The following is a 19,894-nucleotide window of genomic DNA, read 5'->3' on the forward strand; positions in this document are numbered from 1 at the left end:
AGAGAGGTATCCATGACCTAGTTCAAGTTGAATCTGGTTCAGCTCTTGCAATTTAGATTGCCAATAGTGATTGTGCTCGTGGTCATTAGTGTTATGATATTTCTAATCAAGTTGTTGCTATTGCTAATCAAGTTAATGGAGTGAGCTGCTCCTATATATTTAGAGAAGCCAATCAAGTGGTAGATTGCTTTGCTAAGCGTGGTTTGCAAATGGAGTTTGGCATTCATGTGTTTGAAAGGCCTTTTTCCTAGGTCCAAATAGCTTTGCTTGCAGATTTATCTATAGTTTCTTTCTTTTGTGGGTTTTAGTTTGGGATTTTAGTCCCTGCATATACCAAAAAAAATGTGTTATTGCATTTAAAGATGAAATAAATGGTCACTTTAGGCCCTGTTTGGGGGTGATCTTTAGGTTTGAGTTTTGAAAATTTTAAAAATAACTACCTGTTTTTAGTTTTAGTTTCATTAAAATTTAAAATCAGGTTTCAATATATGATTAGTTTTAAAATAAATTCATTTTGAAAGTTTCATATTATATTAAAATTATTTCATGAGTGCTTTCAGTACTAAAAAAACTATTTTTTTACGATGCATGTTCTAAGACGGTTATGTGGAAACCATCTTAGAATGCCACACGGTAGTAATTTTGTAAATATGAGATTGTCAACAAAGATAGTTTTACAAAACCCCTCTTCGAAACTACCACTGTACTATGATTTTCCAAAAACCGTTAGAATGGCTTTCATTCCATGACGATTTTATGAAAATTGTCTTAGAAGTTAGTGTTTTTAATTTATAACTCTTTCTCTTCTCTCTCATTCCAATTCTCTCCCTCTCGGCCCCTTCCTCTCCAACCTTAATCCTAACCCTAATTTCCTATCCATTCTCTTCTCTTCCCCCTCTCTTATACCCTGTCTCCATCTCCCTCTGCATATCTTTCCCTCCAACTTCCTCCTCACTTCCCACCCTCACTCCATTCTTCCCTCCACCGCTTCCCACCCTCACTCCATTCTCCTCCTCCTAATCCCTCTTCTCCACTCCATGGCCCTCCCATTGCGACGAGCCCTTCCGCTTCACCGACCTCTCATTCATCCGCCAATCCCACATCTTCTTCATCTCTCCTCGAACGAGTCTCCCAATTCATCTGCACTTTCCCCATCGGCGACTTCTTCTGCTCCATCAGCGGAATCGCTGCTCCCGATTTAACTCTCGCCTATGTCCTCGAGGGTTTCCACGTCGACATCCTCATCCAGTTGGACAACATGCATCCTCCCACTCCCACCACCGAGGGTTCCGACGCCATGCAACTCTTCAATCCTAGGGTTCTCATCATTGTCGAGAAAGGAGAACACTTCAATATAATTGAGGATTTTCTTGCTTCTCAAGAGAATCAAAATGACTCTTACTAGAGAAATGCTACATTTGAGGCAGTGATTGGTCAAGGTGCAAAGCTTACGCATTCTTATATTCAAACTTAGTCTTTCCATGCTGCTCACATCAAATGGACCTCCATTCGCCAGGTCAACCTTCTATTCCCTTTATGTTTAGGAATTTATGAAGATCGAATTGTGAGATTCTCTGTTAATTGTTTTTGCATGTAGGAAGCTTCTAGTACATATGAGCTTACAAAGGTAAGCACAAGAGGAAAATTGGGGAGGCACAATCTTTATATCTAACAATTAGGCCCATACACCATCATAGAGTTATCAACTTTGCACTTGTCTGTTGATGATCAAACACAGGATCTGCACAATACTCTTGTGTTGGATCATCCACGCGGCTATTCTTGACAACTCCATAAATGCATTGTTACACATTCAGAGGGAGAAATAGTTTTTGATGGAAACATTAAGGTTAACAGGTAGGAATTTTTGTTTTTCATTGTTGTGTAGATATAATCAGTAGACAGATGCAGGACCGTTAACAAGAAACCTTCTGCTTGAACCTCGTGCGACTATAAATGTTTAATCGAATCTTCATATTGTGGTTGATGATGTTAAGTGCTCCCATGGAGCTGCTATAAGTGACCTAGAAGAAAGTAAACTCCTATATTTCCAAGTTTGTGGCATTGACATAGAGACTGCTAGAAGAGTTCTGGTTTTTGCTTTTGGAAGTGAGGTGATAGATAAGTTTCCTTATTCTTCCATTAGAGACAGAGTGTATAGTCAGATTCACAATTTGTTGGATCCATCATCGAATTGATCATCTCCATCGAATTTCAAGTTATTTTCTCTTTTGTTCTTTTAAGGGCATTCTAATCATCATTCACCGGCTTAATGAACAAATGTAATCTTGCTTAATTGCTTTGTCTACTTCTTTGAACAATTGCTTTCTCTTGATGATTAATGGAACTATTGTAGTCTGCTTTTTGTTTTTCGACATTAGATTTTTTTCATGTGATTATCAATATATTTAAATCTTTCTTTTGATTGTTTCTAATGTAAGATAATAAGATTTATCCCTCATCCCCACTTCTTTGACTTGGTTCTTATTTTTCACTAAAAGATATGCGGACTTTGCAAAGGCAATTAACAACATGCAACTTTGGTGTCTATGCAATGGACTGGATAGGTAGTTTAAATTTCTTATTCCATTATGTCTTTACCATTTTGTGATGGATCTGGAGTGATTTGTTTTATCTTTATAGGTCATGGAGGTAGTGATGGATTGCATGGTTATGTTCCATCTCTTGATCATGTGGTTGTAGATACGGTATGTATATTTATACTTTCTTCAATTAATGAATATAGAAATGTGGCATATGTTCTTGTTTGTGAGGTTTGTTAGTTATGACTTATAAGCAGCTTTGTTTAAAACTAAAAATAAAAAGTAGAGAATAAACTTTATTTGAAATTTTATTAATTAATTAATATAGGTTTTAAGTTCCAAGACATGTGAGTTGTTGACTTATGTGTCAACTAATATGATAGTCCTTCGGTAGTATATTATACATTCTAAATTTTCTCCTTGCAATGTAATACTTCAAATATCAATATATTTGTTCTGAGTTCATTCTTATCCCTTTTGTCCAAATTTTATAATACCCCCATCACCATTTTCACATTATGATGACCACTACTTCTAATTTTCTCCTTAACAACTTCACTGGAAAAACAAATCTTCATAAAGGTAGTAGAAAAAAAAGTCACTTGTATGCGATTATTGGTTCAGCAGTTGTTCTACTTGTGGCCACCATTATATCGTGCTTTGTTATGCATAAAGGAAAGAAAAAATATTATGAACAAAGTAGGATTCGGAATAAAAAAACATACTATTTCGTTTTGAGATTTTTGAGATTGCAAAATTTGATATACTTGTTTACATGCTTTACAAACAACCTTTTTTCTCACCCTTCTCAAAGTATGGATTCTTCTAAGAGCATTGGTCCTTTTGAAGCTGCACACTGCTTCAACTTTTCTGAAATTTAAAATTCTATAAATGATTTTGAGAAAAAAAAATTAGTTTAAGAGGTTTTGGAGTTGTTTATTAGGGGAAACTAAAAGATGGAAAAGAGATAGCAATTAAAGTTCTAACTAGTAATTCCTATTGGGGAAAATGGGAGTTCTCCAATGAGGTAACCTTCATTTCTTAAACCCCTTTTGGTAATCCGATGTTGTAGCTACTCCAGCTACATTTGCTTAGTTACATTTTTGTATCGTGATCTATGGTTTATTTCTTTGCTTTGCCTTGTTTTCTTTTCTCTCTCTCCTTATTTGGTTTCAAGATAAGGCATGTGAGAAAGAAAACTAGTTTCAACATTCTTGCTAAACTCTGTTGGCTGGTATTGAGTACATTCATATGATAGTTATATTTTCATTCAATCCAGGTAACTCTTCTCTCAAGAATACATCACAGAAACTTGGTACAACTTCTCTAGTATTGTTGAGATGAAGGAAATAACATGCTTATTTATGAGTTCATGCATAATGGAACTCTTAAGGAACATCTTTACCGTATGTAAGCCTGCATGATTTAAATCAAGGATTTGAAATACATATGCTCAACCATTCTTAACTTATTGTAGGCCCATTAACACATGGATGGAGTATCAATTGGATGAAGCACCTTGAGATTGCAGAAGACTTTACAAAAGGTTTGTTATATTGCTTATGTATCATTAAGATGATAGCATTTTTACTTTTTTCCTCACCAATTTTATGATGGAATGGCCTTTCCCCTAACTATAAATCACATTGTTATTGATTGTGTTATTCTCATGCTTGTTCAGGGATTGAGTATCTTCACATGGGTTGTGTTCATCCAGTCATCCATCAAGACTTAAAAAACAACAACATTCTTCTTGACAAACAAATGAGAGCCAAGGTTTCGGATTTTGGTCTCTCAAAACTTGCAGTGGATGGAGCCTCCCATGTTTCTAGAATAGTTCGTGGGACAGTAGGATATTTGGATCCTAAGTAAGGCGCTGACTATTTTCCATGAATTTGCATGTTTATACCTCTCAATCGATAAATCCATTGGACAACCTACTACACAATAGAGTAAACATAATGCACAATTTTTTTCCTATTAGATTTTATTTTTTAAAAAATGGGCGAGGCCTTGTTCTTATGTTGTCTAAAGTTTGATCATTGATGCTACTCCCAGTTTTCATTTGTTATCTCAGATGTTATAATGTATGTAGGTTTTGCTTTGCATATAACTTGTAGTTGTAGGGTTCAAATTTTGGTTTTTGCCTAGTGGAATGTGGCAACATTAATATGGCAAATGTATAGTGTGCTTGGATCTACACAGTCAGAGAATATGTTGTGTATATTGATCATTTTTTGTAGAATGGATGCAAAGAGGTTTGAACTTATAATCTCTTTTAAATTTCTCAAAACCCTTAATTTTCCAAACTCTTTTTTTATTAAATGATTTTGCGTAGGATGTAAGGTAAGATTTATTTGTTGGCCTCATACATTGAGACGTTTGGCTCAAAACAGAGAGGCTACAAGGAAAAGTCATTTAAGGAAAAAGGTGAGTCCTACATATATTGTTATACAAATTCAACTACTTGATGAGAAATAACACTTACATTGTTGCAGAAGGTGGAAACTCAAGGAGACTTAAATTTCACTACATTTTGTTTCTGTGTGTGGAATAGGCTTATGTGCAGCAACTAGAGTCAAATAGATTAAAGCTTACCCAGATATAACAATAACTTCAAAGAGCATGCTCTCAGGTTCTCATGTCACTTATTATATTATAATTTATATTTTGATATTTTACTTTTAGTGATCAATATTATTTGAGCTGTTAATTTATAGGGTATGTTCATGGATTATGGTGGTGTTGGAAGTACTATAAACTCTGGTGAGTTTCTCTATTTTTTTAAATTTTTTTTGTTGAGTTTTTAAATGCAGTGCCATTTTCTAATTCCTCAAACTCAGAAAGATAAAATAGGATAATGCCATAATTTTTACAAAGTATACATCCTTTTTAATACCAAATGAAATTCAAATTTCAATTTTGATAGTCTGTTTCAAAATTTAATGAAGCCTCTGTATTTGACCAAAATTTGTGGCTAAATAATTTGCATTTGAATAATAAAAACAATAGGCCAACGTCATAATTAGATAATGCTAACATATTTAATTTAATGAAGATTTATGATTTTGAAATCTCTAAACTATTATTTCAGATTGTTGGTCTAATTGGTAGTAATTTATGCATGTGGAGGTGGAATGGGAAAAGAAACATATTTCCTTCACTGGAAGCCAAATTTGTAAAACGAATTGATTAGAACTTTTTTCATTAAAGTAATTTTTTTAAAAGAAATACATTCTAGGACGGTTCTTAGAAAAAAAAAACATCTTAAAATCCTCAAATTTTTAACTTTTTTTTGTTTTAAAAAATACATTCTAAGATGGTTCTTTGAAAAACCGTCTTAGAAAGTCTACTTATCAATTTTTTTATAAAAATGATTCTAAGAGGGTTTTTTCAAAAACCGTCTTAGAAAAGTGTGTACTTTCTAAGACGATTTTTGAAAGAACCGTCTTAGAATTCTCAATTTTTTTTAAAAAAAATCATTATAAAATGATTTTTAGCTTAGAACCGTCTTAGAAGGACATTTTTTTAAGACGGTTCTTAACTAAAAACATCTTAGAAGGACACCATTCTAAAATGGTTCTGAGCTAAAAACCGTCTTAAAAGGACACCATTATAAGACAATTTTTGGTTAAGAACTGTCTTAGAAAGGTGTTTTTTTCTAAGACGGTTTGAAACCATCGTAGAAAGTTTATTTCAACCATCGTAGAATGCTCTTTATGCACTAGTGTTTTGTATGCGGTGACAACAATGGTGATGGTGGTGGTGTTAGCAGCAATAGCGATAGAGATGCTAATGATGGTTGTGGTGATAGTAGCGATATAGGCAATGGTGATGGATGTGTTAGCAATGCTGATGGTGTCGATGACGATGGTGGTCATGGTAGTAGTGTTGATGGTGACAGTAGAGGTGGTATTTGTGGTAGCAGCGATGACAATGATGGTGATGGTGACAATGACGGTGGTGATGGTGGTGACCTTGTGGTGGTGGTGGTGGTGGTGGCATTGGTTGTGGTGGTGATAGTGGTAGTAATCTGGTGGCTGGGTGGTGGTGGTGACTATGGTGATAGCGATGGTGGTGGCGACAACGAGGACCTTGGTAGTAGCGATGACGACAGCGACAGTAACAGCGAAAGGTAGCGATGGTGGTGGTAATGGTAGTGGTGGTGACAACAAAAATGCGATTGTCAAATGTGAAAAATATGTGTTTTTTTTAAAATTAAACCAAATTCACAAAATCCTTCTTCTTGACTTTGAAAATGAGTGTAAAACTGTTAAATCATTTTAGTTCCATTTTTGCCAAAAATATTTTGTTTTGAAAAATGCATTTAAAAATCGAAAATCCAAAACTCGCAACCATCCAAACAAATCCTTCATATTTTTTAATCAGTTAGTCACTTTTAATCTTGTAGGTTATAAAGGGGTTTAACTTAATTAATTGAATAATATATATAAGTTATTATAATTCTCTTTGTATCTTTCTTCGATTCCTACGAATCTAATTTTTTTTCTAGGTTTCTCGTCAACTTCAAATTACTTAAAAATTCTTCTTTAAACTTTCAAAGTATCAAAAGTCAGTTACATTAATTTTGAAATTATTAAAACTTCAAAAATGGCATGACTAATTTTTTTAATAATTATAAAATCTAAAGAAAGAATTTACATACAAGAAGTAATTTGAAATTAATAAAAAAATAGAGAATTAAATCACTATTTATGATGTCATAAGATACCTGAGAATCCAGCATATATACAAAGACGTTTTGTTCTTACCTAGTTTTATGCTAACATCTAAATATCTACATATCTATCTACCAAAATGTCTGGTTGAATAACATTTGTATATGATTGATTTGCACTGCTGAACCTGTACTGATCTTTTCCATGTTCGTTACACCACTTTACTCTTATCTCTTCTTGTTTTTTTTTTTTTAATAAAAGTCTTCTTCATTATTATCCTCATGTTAATGAATTCATTAAAAAAAATCCGCATGTTAATGATAAATATCTATATTAATAATTAAAAGCTAAATGTTAAGTAAATAATTTTTCCCGCTAATTATAAGTATTTTCCCCTCTCAATATACAACTACCAGTTTCATAAAATTTGCACTCCCATTATTGTATTTTAAAAATTAAAATGTTATTAAAAATCATAAACAAACATAAATTTTGTTCCTTAGGAGACATTCGATAAAATTCAAACAAGTAGCTAGAAAAAAGAAAAACGCATGATAGTGTGGTTGTTTTTCATGTATATGGGTTTATGGTACTCTTTGTACCTATGGTTAATATATCTTTCTTTGCTGACAAAATAAAAATGCATGATTTCAGAAGAGAGCAACAATTTAATCTCAATGTATAATGTAATAAGAAAACAAAAAAAAAAAACATAAAAGTTATTGGCGGAATGTTTTTACAAGAAATCCACACCTGTTAATCGCTTGAACAGATTTAAAGATATCTATAGAAAATAATGATGATAACGATTAACTGGTTTCAGCAAATATTATAAATAAATAAATAAATGAATGCATAAACATCATGTATAACTGATGGCATGGAGCTTCATAATATTTTAAAGTGGTCTAATATTAAATTATAAACCAAATAAATAATTCTTTTAATTGGTCGTAAAATATATGAATTTTTTAATTCTAAGGGAAAGAAAGAGATTTATGAAATGAAAAACTACTTAAGAGGGAATAAAAATCCGTATATGAGGGTAATAATTGGTAATCAGGATAGATACTTTTTGTTTTATCTTGTTATTGAGGTTTTTAATTGATAAATAAATATATTTGAATATGTTTCTTAGTTTGGTAAGTTTAACGAATTTTGGTTTAGTCTTTATAAAAAAAAATTCTTAAATTTTCATCTCTCAAATTTGAAATAATTAATTTTAGTCTCTACTATTATGTGATACAACTTGTATGTATCTCATGAAAGGTCAAATAACCATTTTATATGACACCTACTAATATTTATAGTACCCTGTCAGTATGGGACACCTCTATTGCTGGATCTTTAACAAAATATTATTTATTTATCTAAAAATGAATATTATGAATAAAAAATAGTGATTTCAAATTTTGGAAGGATGGAAATAAATAAAACTATTTTACAAGAATCAAAATCCACTTATTTTAGAGAAACTAAAAATAGCTATTGTCAATTTTAGAAGGATAAAAAATAAAATAAAATTATAGACACCAAAATCAACACTCACTAATGTTATAGAAACTAAAAACATATTTAAGTCAAATAAATTTTATCTTTGATATAAAGTAGAGTGGTTTGAGATAAAAGTATTATTTTATATGTATTTTCTTTATGTTTTGTTAGGATTTGAAGTGAAATAAAGAAGCAAGAAATATGAAGTTATATAGAGAAAAACTAGAAATACACTTTTTCCAACAAAGTGATTTCCTGTTGGTTAAAAGTTTTTGAAAATTATAAAATCAGAAGAGAGATTTATTAATTAAGGTGTAAGACCATCAAATTTTATAATTTTAATAAATTTCAACTAATGAGAAAGAGTATATTCAAAAGAATGTGTTTTTATATTTCTTAAGATGTAAATAGAAGAGAAATAAAGTGAATTTTTTTTACATAAGATAATAAAACAATTTTTTTTGTTTTAATAGATAAAAATAAGGAGAAAGAAGTGGAGATATTTCTTTCCAGTTATTTGGATGGCAGAAAACATAGTGGAAATAAATACTAATAAAAAAATTTAAATTTTGATTTCATTATTTTTTCTTAAAATAAAAATTGTTTATTATTTTAAAACTTATGTTATAAAAATATTTTGTTTTCAAGAAATTTAAACAAAAATTAAAAAAAGATAGAGGTTATTTTTCTCCTATTTCATCTCAATTTTGGGGGAAAGTATTGTCTTGTGAGACTCACACAAACATATTCTCATCTTCCATATTTTTGTGCTATTCGATTCTAGTGCGACCCATTCATTTATACCTTATTCGTGTGTAGAGAAACTTAAGCTTTATGTGTCTTCTTTAAATAAAGATATGGTGGTAGAGACCCCAACTAGTGGTTCTATGTTAGCTTCTAATGTGCGTTTGAATTGTCCCGTGGAAATTTCTAGTAAAACATTCTTGATTGATCTAATTTGTTTGCCTTTGAGCCAAATTGATGTTATTCTAGGTATGGATTGGTTATCTTCTAACCATGTCTTGTTAAACTGTTTTGATAAAACTTTGGTGTTTGATGATTTTGGAGTAAGTAAGGATAAGATGTTTATCTCTACCAACCAAGTTGTGACATCTTTAAAAGAAGATGCTCAAGTGTACATGACCCTGTCTAACCTGGAAGTAGAGACAAAGGTTTCCATGGGCGACCTCCCTGTTGTCAGAGAGTTTCCTAAAGTGTTCCCTAAGGATATATCTGGTTTACCACCTGAGAGAGAGATAGAGTTTTCCATAGACCTAGTACCTGGTATTGGACCCATATCCATAGTCCCTTATAGGATGTCTCCTATAGAGTTAGCAGAGCTTAAGAAGTTAGAGGAGTTGTTGGATAAGTAGTTCTGAGACCTAATGCGTCTCCATGGGGAGCACCAATGCTGTTAGTGAAGAAGAAAGATGGGACCATGAGGTTGTGTGTAGACTACCGGCAGTTGAATAAGGTGACGATTTTACCATTTGCCTAGGATAGACGACCTTATGGACTATCTTGTAGGAGCTTGAGTGTTTAGCAAGATAGATCTTAGGTCAGGTTACCATCAGATATGAGTGAAGTCTGAGGATATTCCGAAGACTGCTTTTAGGATCCGTTATAGTCACTACGAGTAACTAGTCATGCCCTTCGGTGTGACTGCTACTTCTGGTGTGTTTATGGATTACATGAATAAAGTCTTTCATCGTTACCTTGATAGTTTTGTGGTAGTATTCATAGATGATATTTTGGTATACTCCAAGACTATAGAGGAATATGAGGAGCACTTGAGGATTGTGTTGTAGACCTTTAAGGACTGGCAACTTTATGCTAAGTTGTCCAAGTGTGAGTTTTGGTTGGAGAAAGTTAGTTTCCTAGGGCATGTGATATCTCAAGGAGGTATAGTTGTAGGGCCCTAGAGTGGGAGAGTCCCAAGTTTGCTTTTGAGAGTAAGAGTTTTCTGGGTTTAGCAGGATATTACCGGAGATTCATAGAAGGTTTTGTAGAAGCAAGCTTCATGATGAATCAAGATTGATTCAAAGAAGTTTTGATGATAACAAAGGTGATGACAAAAAGCTCAAAGATCAAGAACAATTCATGATAAAAAATATGATGATCTCAAGAATTAAAGAATGAGTTCAAGATGTTCAAGATTGAATCAAGAACACTTCAAGGTTCAAGAGGAGATTTGATTTCAAAAATCAAGAATCAAGATTCAAGGTTCAAGCTTCCAAGAATCAAGATCAAGATTCAAGACTCAAGATTCAAGAATCAAGAGAAGAATGAATCAAGATAAGTATGAAAAAGTTTTTTCAAAAACTGAGTAGCACATGGATTTTTCTCAAAACATGTTTACCAAAGAATTTTTACTCTCTGGTAATCGATTACCAGATTGTTGTAATCGATTACCAGTAGCAAAATGTTTTTGAAAAAGTTTTCAACTAAATTTACAACGTTCCAATTGATTTCAAAAAGCTGTAATCGATTACAATGTTTTGGTAATTGATTACCAGTGTGCTTGAACGTTGAAATTCAAATTCAAAATGTGAAGAGTCACATTCTTTCACAAAAAAGCTTTGTGTAATCGATTACACTGATTTGGTAATCGATTACCAGTGATAGTTTCTGAACAAATCAAAAGATGTAACTCTTCAAATAGTTTTTGACTTTTTCAAATTGGTTTTAAGTTTTTCTAAAAGTTATAACTCTTCTAATGGTTCTCTTGACCAGACATGAAGATTCTATAATAGCAAGGCTTTGTTTTGCATTTCAATGATCTTGAACAACCTTTACAATCTTTGAATCTCTTTGAACTTCTTCTTCTTCTTCCTTGTGCCAAAAGCTTTCCAAACTTTTCTAGTTTTCTAAACCTTGAAAACTTGTGCTATTCATTCTTTTCATCTCTTCTCCCTTTGCCAAAAAGAATTCGCCAATGACTAACCGCCTGAATTCTTGTTGTGTCTCTCTTCTCCCTTTTCCAAAAGAACAAAGGACTAACCGCCTGAATTCTTTTGTGTCTCCCTTCTCCCTTGTCAAAGAATTCAAAACGACATAGTCTGAGAATTGTTTTGATTCTTCCCTTTCCCATATACAAAAGATTTCAAGGGACTAACCGCCTGAGAATTCTTTTGTATCCCCATTCACAAAGTTTCAAAGGTTTAACCGCCTGAGATCTTTGTCTTAACACATTGGAGGGTACATCCTTTGTGGTACAAGTAGAGGGTACATCTACTTGGGCTTGACTGAGAACAAGAGAGGGTACATCTTTTGTGGATCAGTTCTAGTGGAGGGTACATCCACTAGGTTGTTCAAAGAGAACAATGGAGGGTACATCCCTTGTGGATCTTTGCTTGTAAAAGGATTTTTACAAGGTTTGAAAAGAAATCTCAAGGACTGTAGGTCGCTTGGGGACTGGATGTAGGCACGGGTTGTTGCCGAACCAGTATAAAAACTCTTGTGTGTTTGTCTCCTTCTTCCCTACTCTTTTAATTTCCACTGTGCATTTAATTTCCGCTTTTAGTTTTGGTTAAGTTTCTCTTCTACTCTTTATTCACTTAACAACATAGTAAAAGCCTTAGAAGAGTAATTTTTTAGTTAGTAAAGGTTTAGGAATAATTAATTCAACCCCCCCTTCTTAATTATTCTGAGGCCACTTGATCCAACAAATGGTATCAAAGCAGGTTTCTTGTAGAAAGTTTAACCACTTCAAGATTAATGGCCTCTTTAGATTCTTTGTCTCTCAAAAGTATTTTCAGGAACTTGTTATTCCAAGATCATGATGAAGACCAAGTCAACTTGTGTCTCATGACAAAATCTTATGAGAATAACAAAGAAGATTCGGTAAGGATGAAGTGGTGCATAGACAGTGGATGTTCCAAGCATATGACGGGAGATGTATCCAAATTCACAACCATTTCCCCCAAGAAAAGTGGACACATTACATATGGTGACAACAACAAAGGCAAAATTATTGGAGTCGGTAAAATAGGTACGAGTTCTTCTACTCCTATTGAAAATGTGTTGCTTGTTGAAGGATTGAAGCATATCTTATTAAGTGTTAGTCAATTATGTGATAGAGGATATAAAGTATCTTTTGATTCTGAAAAATGTGTTATTAAGCATGAGCATGACAAAGATATTGAACATATAGGTTTTAGAGAAAATAATGTTTGCATGATTGATTTAAAACAAAAATCTGAAAATGATAGATGCTTTTTAAGTAAAGATTGTGATCCATGGTTATGGCATAAGAGAATTGGTCATATTAACATGGATCATCTAAATAGATTAATTTCAAAAGATCTAGTTATTGGTTTGCCTAAATTAAAATTTGAAAAAGAAAAGTTATGTGATGCATGTCAAAAAGGTAAACAAACAAAAGTATCTTTTAAATCTAAAAATATTGTTTCCACCACTCAACCATTGCAATTATTACACATGGATTTGTTTGGACCATCTAGGGTCATGAGTTTTGGTGGAAGTTACTATGCATTAGTAATTGTTGATGACTATTCTAGGTATACTTGGACTTTATTTCTTACTCATAAAAATGATGCATTTCATGCATTTAGAAGACTTGCCAAAGTCATTCAAAACAAAAAGAATCTCAAAATTATCTCCATCAGAAGTGATCATGGAGGTGAATTTGAAAACAATGATTTTGAAATGTTTTGTGATGAATATGGCATAGAACACAACTTCTCTGCACCTAGGACACCCCAACAAAATGGAGTAGTAGAAAGGAAAAATAGAGCCCTAGAAGAAATTGCTAGAACTCTTTTAAATGACGCACCTCTTCCAAAATACTTTTGGGCAGAAGCGGTTAACACCGCATGTTATATTATGAACAGAGCCTTAATCAGACCTATTCTTAAGAAAACCCCATATGAACTTTTCAACAATAGAAAACCAAACATTGCACATTTACATGTTTTTGGATGTAAATGTTTTGTTCTAAACAATGGTAAAGAAAGTCTAGGAAAGTTTGATGCTAAGGCAGATGAGGGTATCTTCCTTGGATATTCCTTACATAGTAAAGCATTTAGAATATACAACAAAAGAACCATGACAATTGAGGAATCAATACATGTTACTTTTGATGAAACTAATATTACCTCCCCGAGAAAGGAGTTTCTTAATGATATTGCAGATACTTTGGAAGATACACAAAATGAAGAAAGAAATCTGAAAAGAAAAAGAGATGATGAAGACAAGGATGATCAAGATGACACAACACAAGAAAATGATAATCTTCCCAAAGAATGGAAAACTTCAAGAAATCATCCTCTTGACAACATCATCGGTGATATCTCAAAAGGGGTGACAACTAGACACTCTCTTAAAGATTTATGCAATAATATGACATTTGTTTCATTAATAGAACCTAAAAACTTTAAGGAAGCTATTATAGATGACCATTGGATAGTAGCTATGCAAGAAGAATTAAATCAATTTGAAAGAAATGATGTATGGGAATTAGTAGAAAAACCTTCAGATTATCCAATCATAGGAACTAAGTGGGTATTTAGAAATAAATTGGATGAAAACGGTATAGTAATTCAGAATAAAGCTAGACTTGTAGCAAAAGGATATAACCAAGAAGAAGGTATAGACTATGAAGAAACTTTTGCACCTGTAGCTAGATTAGAAGCCATTAGGATGTTATTAGCATATGCATCTATTATGAATTTTAAACTATATCAAATGGATGTCAAGAGTGCTTTCTTAAATGGTCTAATTCAGGAGGAGGTATATGTGGAACAACCTCCTGGGTTTGAAGACTCACAAAAACTAGACCATGTCTATAGGTTAAAGAAGGCACTTTATGGCTTAAAACAAGCACCTAGGGCTTGGTATGAAAGATTAAGTAAATTCCTATTAGAAAAGAATTTTACTAGAGGGAAAGTAGATACCACCTTATTCATAAAAAAGAAGGATAATGATATCTTGTTAGTACAAATTTATGTTGATGATATAATTTTTGGATCTACTAATGAATCTTTGTGCAAGGAGTTTTCTATTGATATGCAAAGTGAATTTGAGATGTCCATGATGGGTGACTTAAATTACTTTTTTGGACTACAAATCAAACAAACAAATGATGGAATCTTTGTCAACCAAGCAAAGTATTGCAAAGAACTCATCAAGAGATTTGGAATAGAAAACTCAAAACACTTGGCTACCCCTATGAACACCAGCTGTTATCTTGACAAAGATGAATCCAGTCAACCTGTTGATCCAAAGCAATACAGAGGTATGATTGGATCTCTACTTTACTTATCTGCAAGTAGGCCATACATTATGTTTAGTGTATGCATGTGTGCAAGATTTCAATCAAATCCAAAATTCACATTTAATGGCAGTAAAAAGAATCATAAGATATCTATTAGGAACAGTTAGTTTAGGATTATGGTACCCTAAGAATTCTTTATGCAATCTAGTAGGATACTCAGATTCGGATTTTGCTGGATCAAAAACAGATAGGAAAAGTACTAGTGGTACATGTCAATTCATAGAATCTGCACTTGTTTCTTGGAATAGCACGAAACAAAATAGTGTAGCATTATCCACAGCAGAAGCAGAATATATTTCTGCTGGTAGTTCTTGTGCACAAATTATGTGGATGAAGCAACAATTATCTGATTATGGAATAGTATTAGATCACATTCCTATAAAATGTGATAACATAAGTGCCATAAACATATCTAAAAATCCAGTTCTTCACTCTAGAACCAAGGATATAGAAATTAGGCATCATTTTATTAGAGATCATGTTCTAAAAGGTGATGTTGTTTTAGAATTTGTAGATACTAAAAATCAACTTGCAGACATTTTTACAAAACCACTAAGTAAGGATACCTTCTACAACATTAGAAGAGAATTAGGACTGTTAGATGCCAGTGACTTATCCAAATAATCTATATTATTATGATATTTGAACAATTTACTATTTCTTTATTTGCATGGTATGTTTGAACAAATATTAATTATGTTATTTGACAATGTGGTTTTTATATATGATCTATTTATGATTTTTGCTTCATGGTTCTTGCTTCATGATTTGGTTTATATTGTTCCATGAATGTTGTATGGATGCTTAGTTGTATTTGCATGCTTCAAATTTGTTACGCACTTTGGCTTTTTGTTGATGCCAAAGGGGGAGAGAAATAGGGATTAAATCAAGAATTCACATGAGTAATCAACTTAATCTTAAGAGAAGCATAAATTCAAAAACAAAGGGGGAGAATGGAAATTTATGAGAGTGATCGACTAGGAAAAAGTGTGTGTGTGTGTTTCTTGATTTCAGAAGTTGTCATCATCAAAAAGGGGGAGATTGTAGAAGCAAGCTTCATGATGAATCAAGATTGATTCAAAGAAGTTTTGATGATAACAAAGGTGATGACAAAAAGCTCAAAGATCAAGAACAATTCATGATAAAAAAGATGATGATCTCAAGAATCAAAGAATAAGTTCAAGATGTTCAAGATTGAATCAAGAACACTTCAAGGTTCAAGAGGAAATTTGATTTCAAGAATCAAGAATCAAGATTCAAGGTTCAAGCTTCCAAGAATCAAGATCAAGATGCAAGAATCAAGAGAAGAATGAATCAAGATAAGTATGAAAAAGTATTTTCAAAAACTGAGTAGCTCATGGATTTTTCTCAAAACATGTTTACCAATGAGTTTTTACTCTATGGTAATCAATTACCAGATTGTTGTAATCGATTACCAGTAGCAAAATGTTATTGAAAAAGTTTTCAACTGAATATGCTACGTTCCAATTGTTTTCAAAAAGCTGTAATCGATTACAATGTTTTGGTAATCGATTACCAGTGTGCTTGAACGTTGAAATTCAAATTCAAATGTGAAGAGTCACATTCTTTCACATAAAAAGCTTTGTGTAATCGATTTCACTGATTTGGTAATCGATTACCAGTGATAGTTTCTGAATAAATCAAAAGATGTAACTCTTCAAATAGTTTTTGTCTTTTTCAAATTGGTTTTAAGTTTTTCTAAAAGTTATAACTCTTCTAATGGTTCTCTTGACCAGACATGAAGAGTCCATAAAAGCAAGGCTTTGTTTTGCATTTCAATGATCCTGAACAACCTTTACAATCCAATCTTTTACAATCTTTGAATCTCTTTGAACTTCTTCTTCTTCTTCCTTGTGCCAAAAGCTTTCCAATGTTTTCTGGTTTTCTAAACCTTGAAAACTTGTGCTATTCATTCTTTTCATCTCTTCTCCCTTTGCCAAAAAGAATTCGCCAAGGAATAACCGCCTGAATTCTTTTTTGTGTCTCTCATCTCCCTTTTCCAAAAGAACAAAGGACTAACCGCCTGAATTCTTTTGTGTTTCCGTTCTCCCTTGTCAAAGAATTCAAAACGACACAGTCTAAGAATTCTTTTGTATCCTCATTCACAAAGTTTCAAAGGTTTAACCACCTGAGATCTTTGTCTTAACACATTGGAGGGTACATCCTTTATGGTACAAGTAGAGGGTACATCTACTTGGGTTTTACTGAGAACAAGAGAGGGTACATCTCTTGTGGATCAGTTCTAGTGGAGGATACAACCACTAGGTTGTTCAAAGAGAACAAGGGAGGGTACATCCCTTATGGATCTTTGCTTGTAAAAAGATTTTTACAAGGTTTGAAAAGAAATCTCAAGGACCACAGGTCGCTTAGGGACTGGATGTAGGCACGGGTTGTTGCCGAACCAGTATAAAAACTCTTGTGTGTTTGTCTCCTTCTTCCCTACTCTTTTAATTTCCACTGTGCATTTAATTTCCACTTTTAGTTTTGGTTAAGTTTCTCTTCTACTCTTTATTCACTTAACAACATAGTAAAATCCTTAGAAGAGTAATTTTTTAATTAGTAAAGGTTTTGGAATAATTAATTCAACCCCCCCTTTTTAATTATTCTGAGGCCACTTGATGCAATAGGTTTCTCCAAGTTAGCTTTACCTTTGATCAAATTGGGGTCAAGCTTTAGTGTGTGATACCCAATGTGAGCATAGTTTCCAAACCCTTAAGGAAAAGTTGATGACTGCTCCCGTGCTAGTTTTGTCTAACTTGAGAGAACCCTTTGAGGTGTATTGTGATGCATCAAAGATGGGTTTAGGAGGAGTGTTGATGCAAAATGGCCAAGTAGTGGAGGCATTACCTATTTGGCTCCAAGTTTAAAGTGTTCTGCGATCATAAAAGTATTATGTATTTGTTTAGTCAGAAAGAGTTAAACATGCGTCAGAGGAGATGGTTAGAGTTTCTTAAGGATTATGATTTTGAGCTTAGTTATCATCCCGGCAAAGCCAATGTAGTGGTTGATTCCTTGAGTAGGAAATCCCTACATATATCTACCCTGATGGTTAGAGAGTTGGATTTCCTAGAACAATTTAGAGACCTTAACCTTGCGTGTAAGGTTACCCCTAACAGTGTGAGACTGGGAGCTTTGAGGATTACTAGTGAGTTGTTAGGAGAGATCAGAGAGAGCCAGAAGTCTGATCCTATTCTAAAGACTCAATTAGAAGATATAACATCAGGGAAAGATAATAGTTTCAATATGGGATCAGATGGAGTCCTAAGACTTCGAGATAGAATCTGTGTCCCCAATGTGCCCAAGCTTAGGAAGATAACCTTAAAGGAAGGACATAGGAGCAATCTGAGCATCCACCTTAATGCAACCAAGATGTATCAGGATCTGAAGACAATGTTTTGGTGGCCCAACATGAAGAAAGAGGTTAGTGAGTTTGTGTGTGCATGTTTAGTCTGTTAGAAGGCTAAGATAGAACATCAAAGACCTTCTAGTAAGTTACAACCCTTAGAGATACCCTAGTGTAAGTGGGACAATATTTCCATGGATTTTGTTGTAGGACTACCTAGGACCCATTGAGGTTTAGATTCTATCTAGGTTATTGTTGACAGACTGACCAAGTCTGCTCACTTTATTCCCATTAATATCAGATTTTCCTTGGAGAAATTGACCTCCCTGTATATTAGTGAGATTGTCAGATTACATGGTGTGCCATCTAGCATAGTGTCTGATAGAAATCCTAGGTTTGCCTCTAGATTTTCGGAGAGTTTGAATAAAGCATTGGGAACCAAGCTTAGGCTAAGTTCAGCCTACTACCCTCAGACAGATGGCCAGACTGAACGGACTATTCAGTCATTGGAGGACCTTTTGAGGGCATGTGTCTTAGAACAAAAGGGGAGTTGGGAGAGTTTTTTTGTCATTGATAGAGTTCGCCTATAACAATAGTTTTCATTCTACCATTGCCATGGATCCTTACGAAGCTCTATATGGTAGAAGGTGTAGGAAACCCCTGTGCTAGCTAGAACCTAGAGAGAACCTCAACTTAGGACCCGAAGTCATACAACAAACCATTAAGAAGGTTAAGTTAATCCAAGAGAGGATGATGACTGCTCAAAGTAGGCAGAAGAGCTATCAGGACAAGAGGAGGAAAGACTTGGAATTTGAGGTTGGTGATCATGTATTCTTGAGAGTCACTCCGTGGACTGGGGTTGGTGGAGCATTGAAATCCCAAAAACTCACACCTCGTTTTATTGGTTCTATCCAAATTCTCAAAAGAGTCGGTCCTGTGGCATACCAAATTGCATTACCCCTGTCACTTTCTAACCTTCACAATGTCTTTCATGTATCTTAGCTCCATAAGTATATTCATGATCCATCTCATGTGATTGAATTGGATGACGTACAAGTGAAGGAGAACTTGAGATATGAAACATTGCCTTTGAGGATTGAGGATAAGCGAACAAAGCACTTAAGATGGAAAGAGATTTCGTTGGTCAAAGTGATATGGGGAGGTGCATCAGGAGAAGACACCACGTGGGAACTAGAGTCAGAAGCGAGAAGCCTGTCCAACCTTGTTTGAGTCAGGTAGTTTGAGTTTCTCTTAGTATCTCATGTGTTTTGGGTACCGTAATTGGATATTTTTACACATCCTTTGAAAAAGCCTTGTGTGAATGATTATCATGCAGGTTTTAATGATGCCAAAAAGGTTACTTGATGAGCATGGATTGAATCAAGTCAAAAGAACAAGATCAAGTAAATCTAAGATAAGAACTTAGTAAATTTGTTTAAGAATCTCAATTTGATTGCTTTAGTTTGGCCTCAACATCTTTAGTATCAAACACTCTTTTATCAAAGGCTAAATCTGTTCA

At 33.6% G+C, this 19,894-nt stretch overlaps 2 protein-coding genes and 1 pseudogene across 2 annotated transcripts; all 3 read left to right on the forward strand.

The window, feature by feature from the left end:
• Nucleotides 1–732: 732 nt before the first annotated feature.
• Nucleotides 733–2,326, forward strand: LOC114408192 (annotated as a pseudogene).
• A 7,247-nt stretch (nt 2,327–9,573) lies between these two features.
• Nucleotides 9,574–10,089, forward strand: LOC114410822. The gene has a single exon (XM_028374743.1). It carries the CDS (start codon nt 9,574–9,576, stop codon nt 10,087–10,089), a length of 516 nt encoding a protein of 171 aa, XP_028230544.1.
• A 9,039-nt stretch (nt 10,090–19,128) lies between these two features.
• On the forward strand, nt 19,129–19,605 carry LOC114410823. Its single transcript, XM_028374744.1, has 2 exons — nt 19,129–19,302; nt 19,378–19,605. The coding sequence occupies exons 1-2, from the start codon at nt 19,129–19,131 to the stop codon at nt 19,603–19,605; spliced, it is 402 nt and encodes a 133-aa protein (XP_028230545.1).
• Nucleotides 19,606–19,894: the final 289 nt, after the last annotated feature.

The sequence above is a fragment of the Glycine soja genome, chromosome 4, assembly GCF_004193775.1.
Source record: "Glycine soja cultivar W05 chromosome 4, ASM419377v2, whole genome shotgun sequence".
NCBI lineage: Eukaryota > Viridiplantae > Streptophyta > Magnoliopsida > Fabales > Fabaceae > Glycine > Glycine soja.

Excerpts from the sequence above, each read along its gene's own strand:
- LOC114410822 (XM_028374743.1), top strand. The coding sequence starts at position 9,574 with ATGGTGGTAGAGACCCCAACTAGTGGTTCTATGTTAGCTTCTAATGTG.
- LOC114410823 (XM_028374744.1), top strand. The coding sequence starts at position 19,129 with ATGACTGCTCAAAGTAGGCAGAAGAGCTATCAGGACAAGAGGAGGAAA. Across the intron at positions 19,303-19,377 it reads CTATCCAAATTCTCAAAAGA|CTCCATAAGTATATTCATGA; the intron begins GTCGGTCCTGTG and ends CATGTATCTTAG.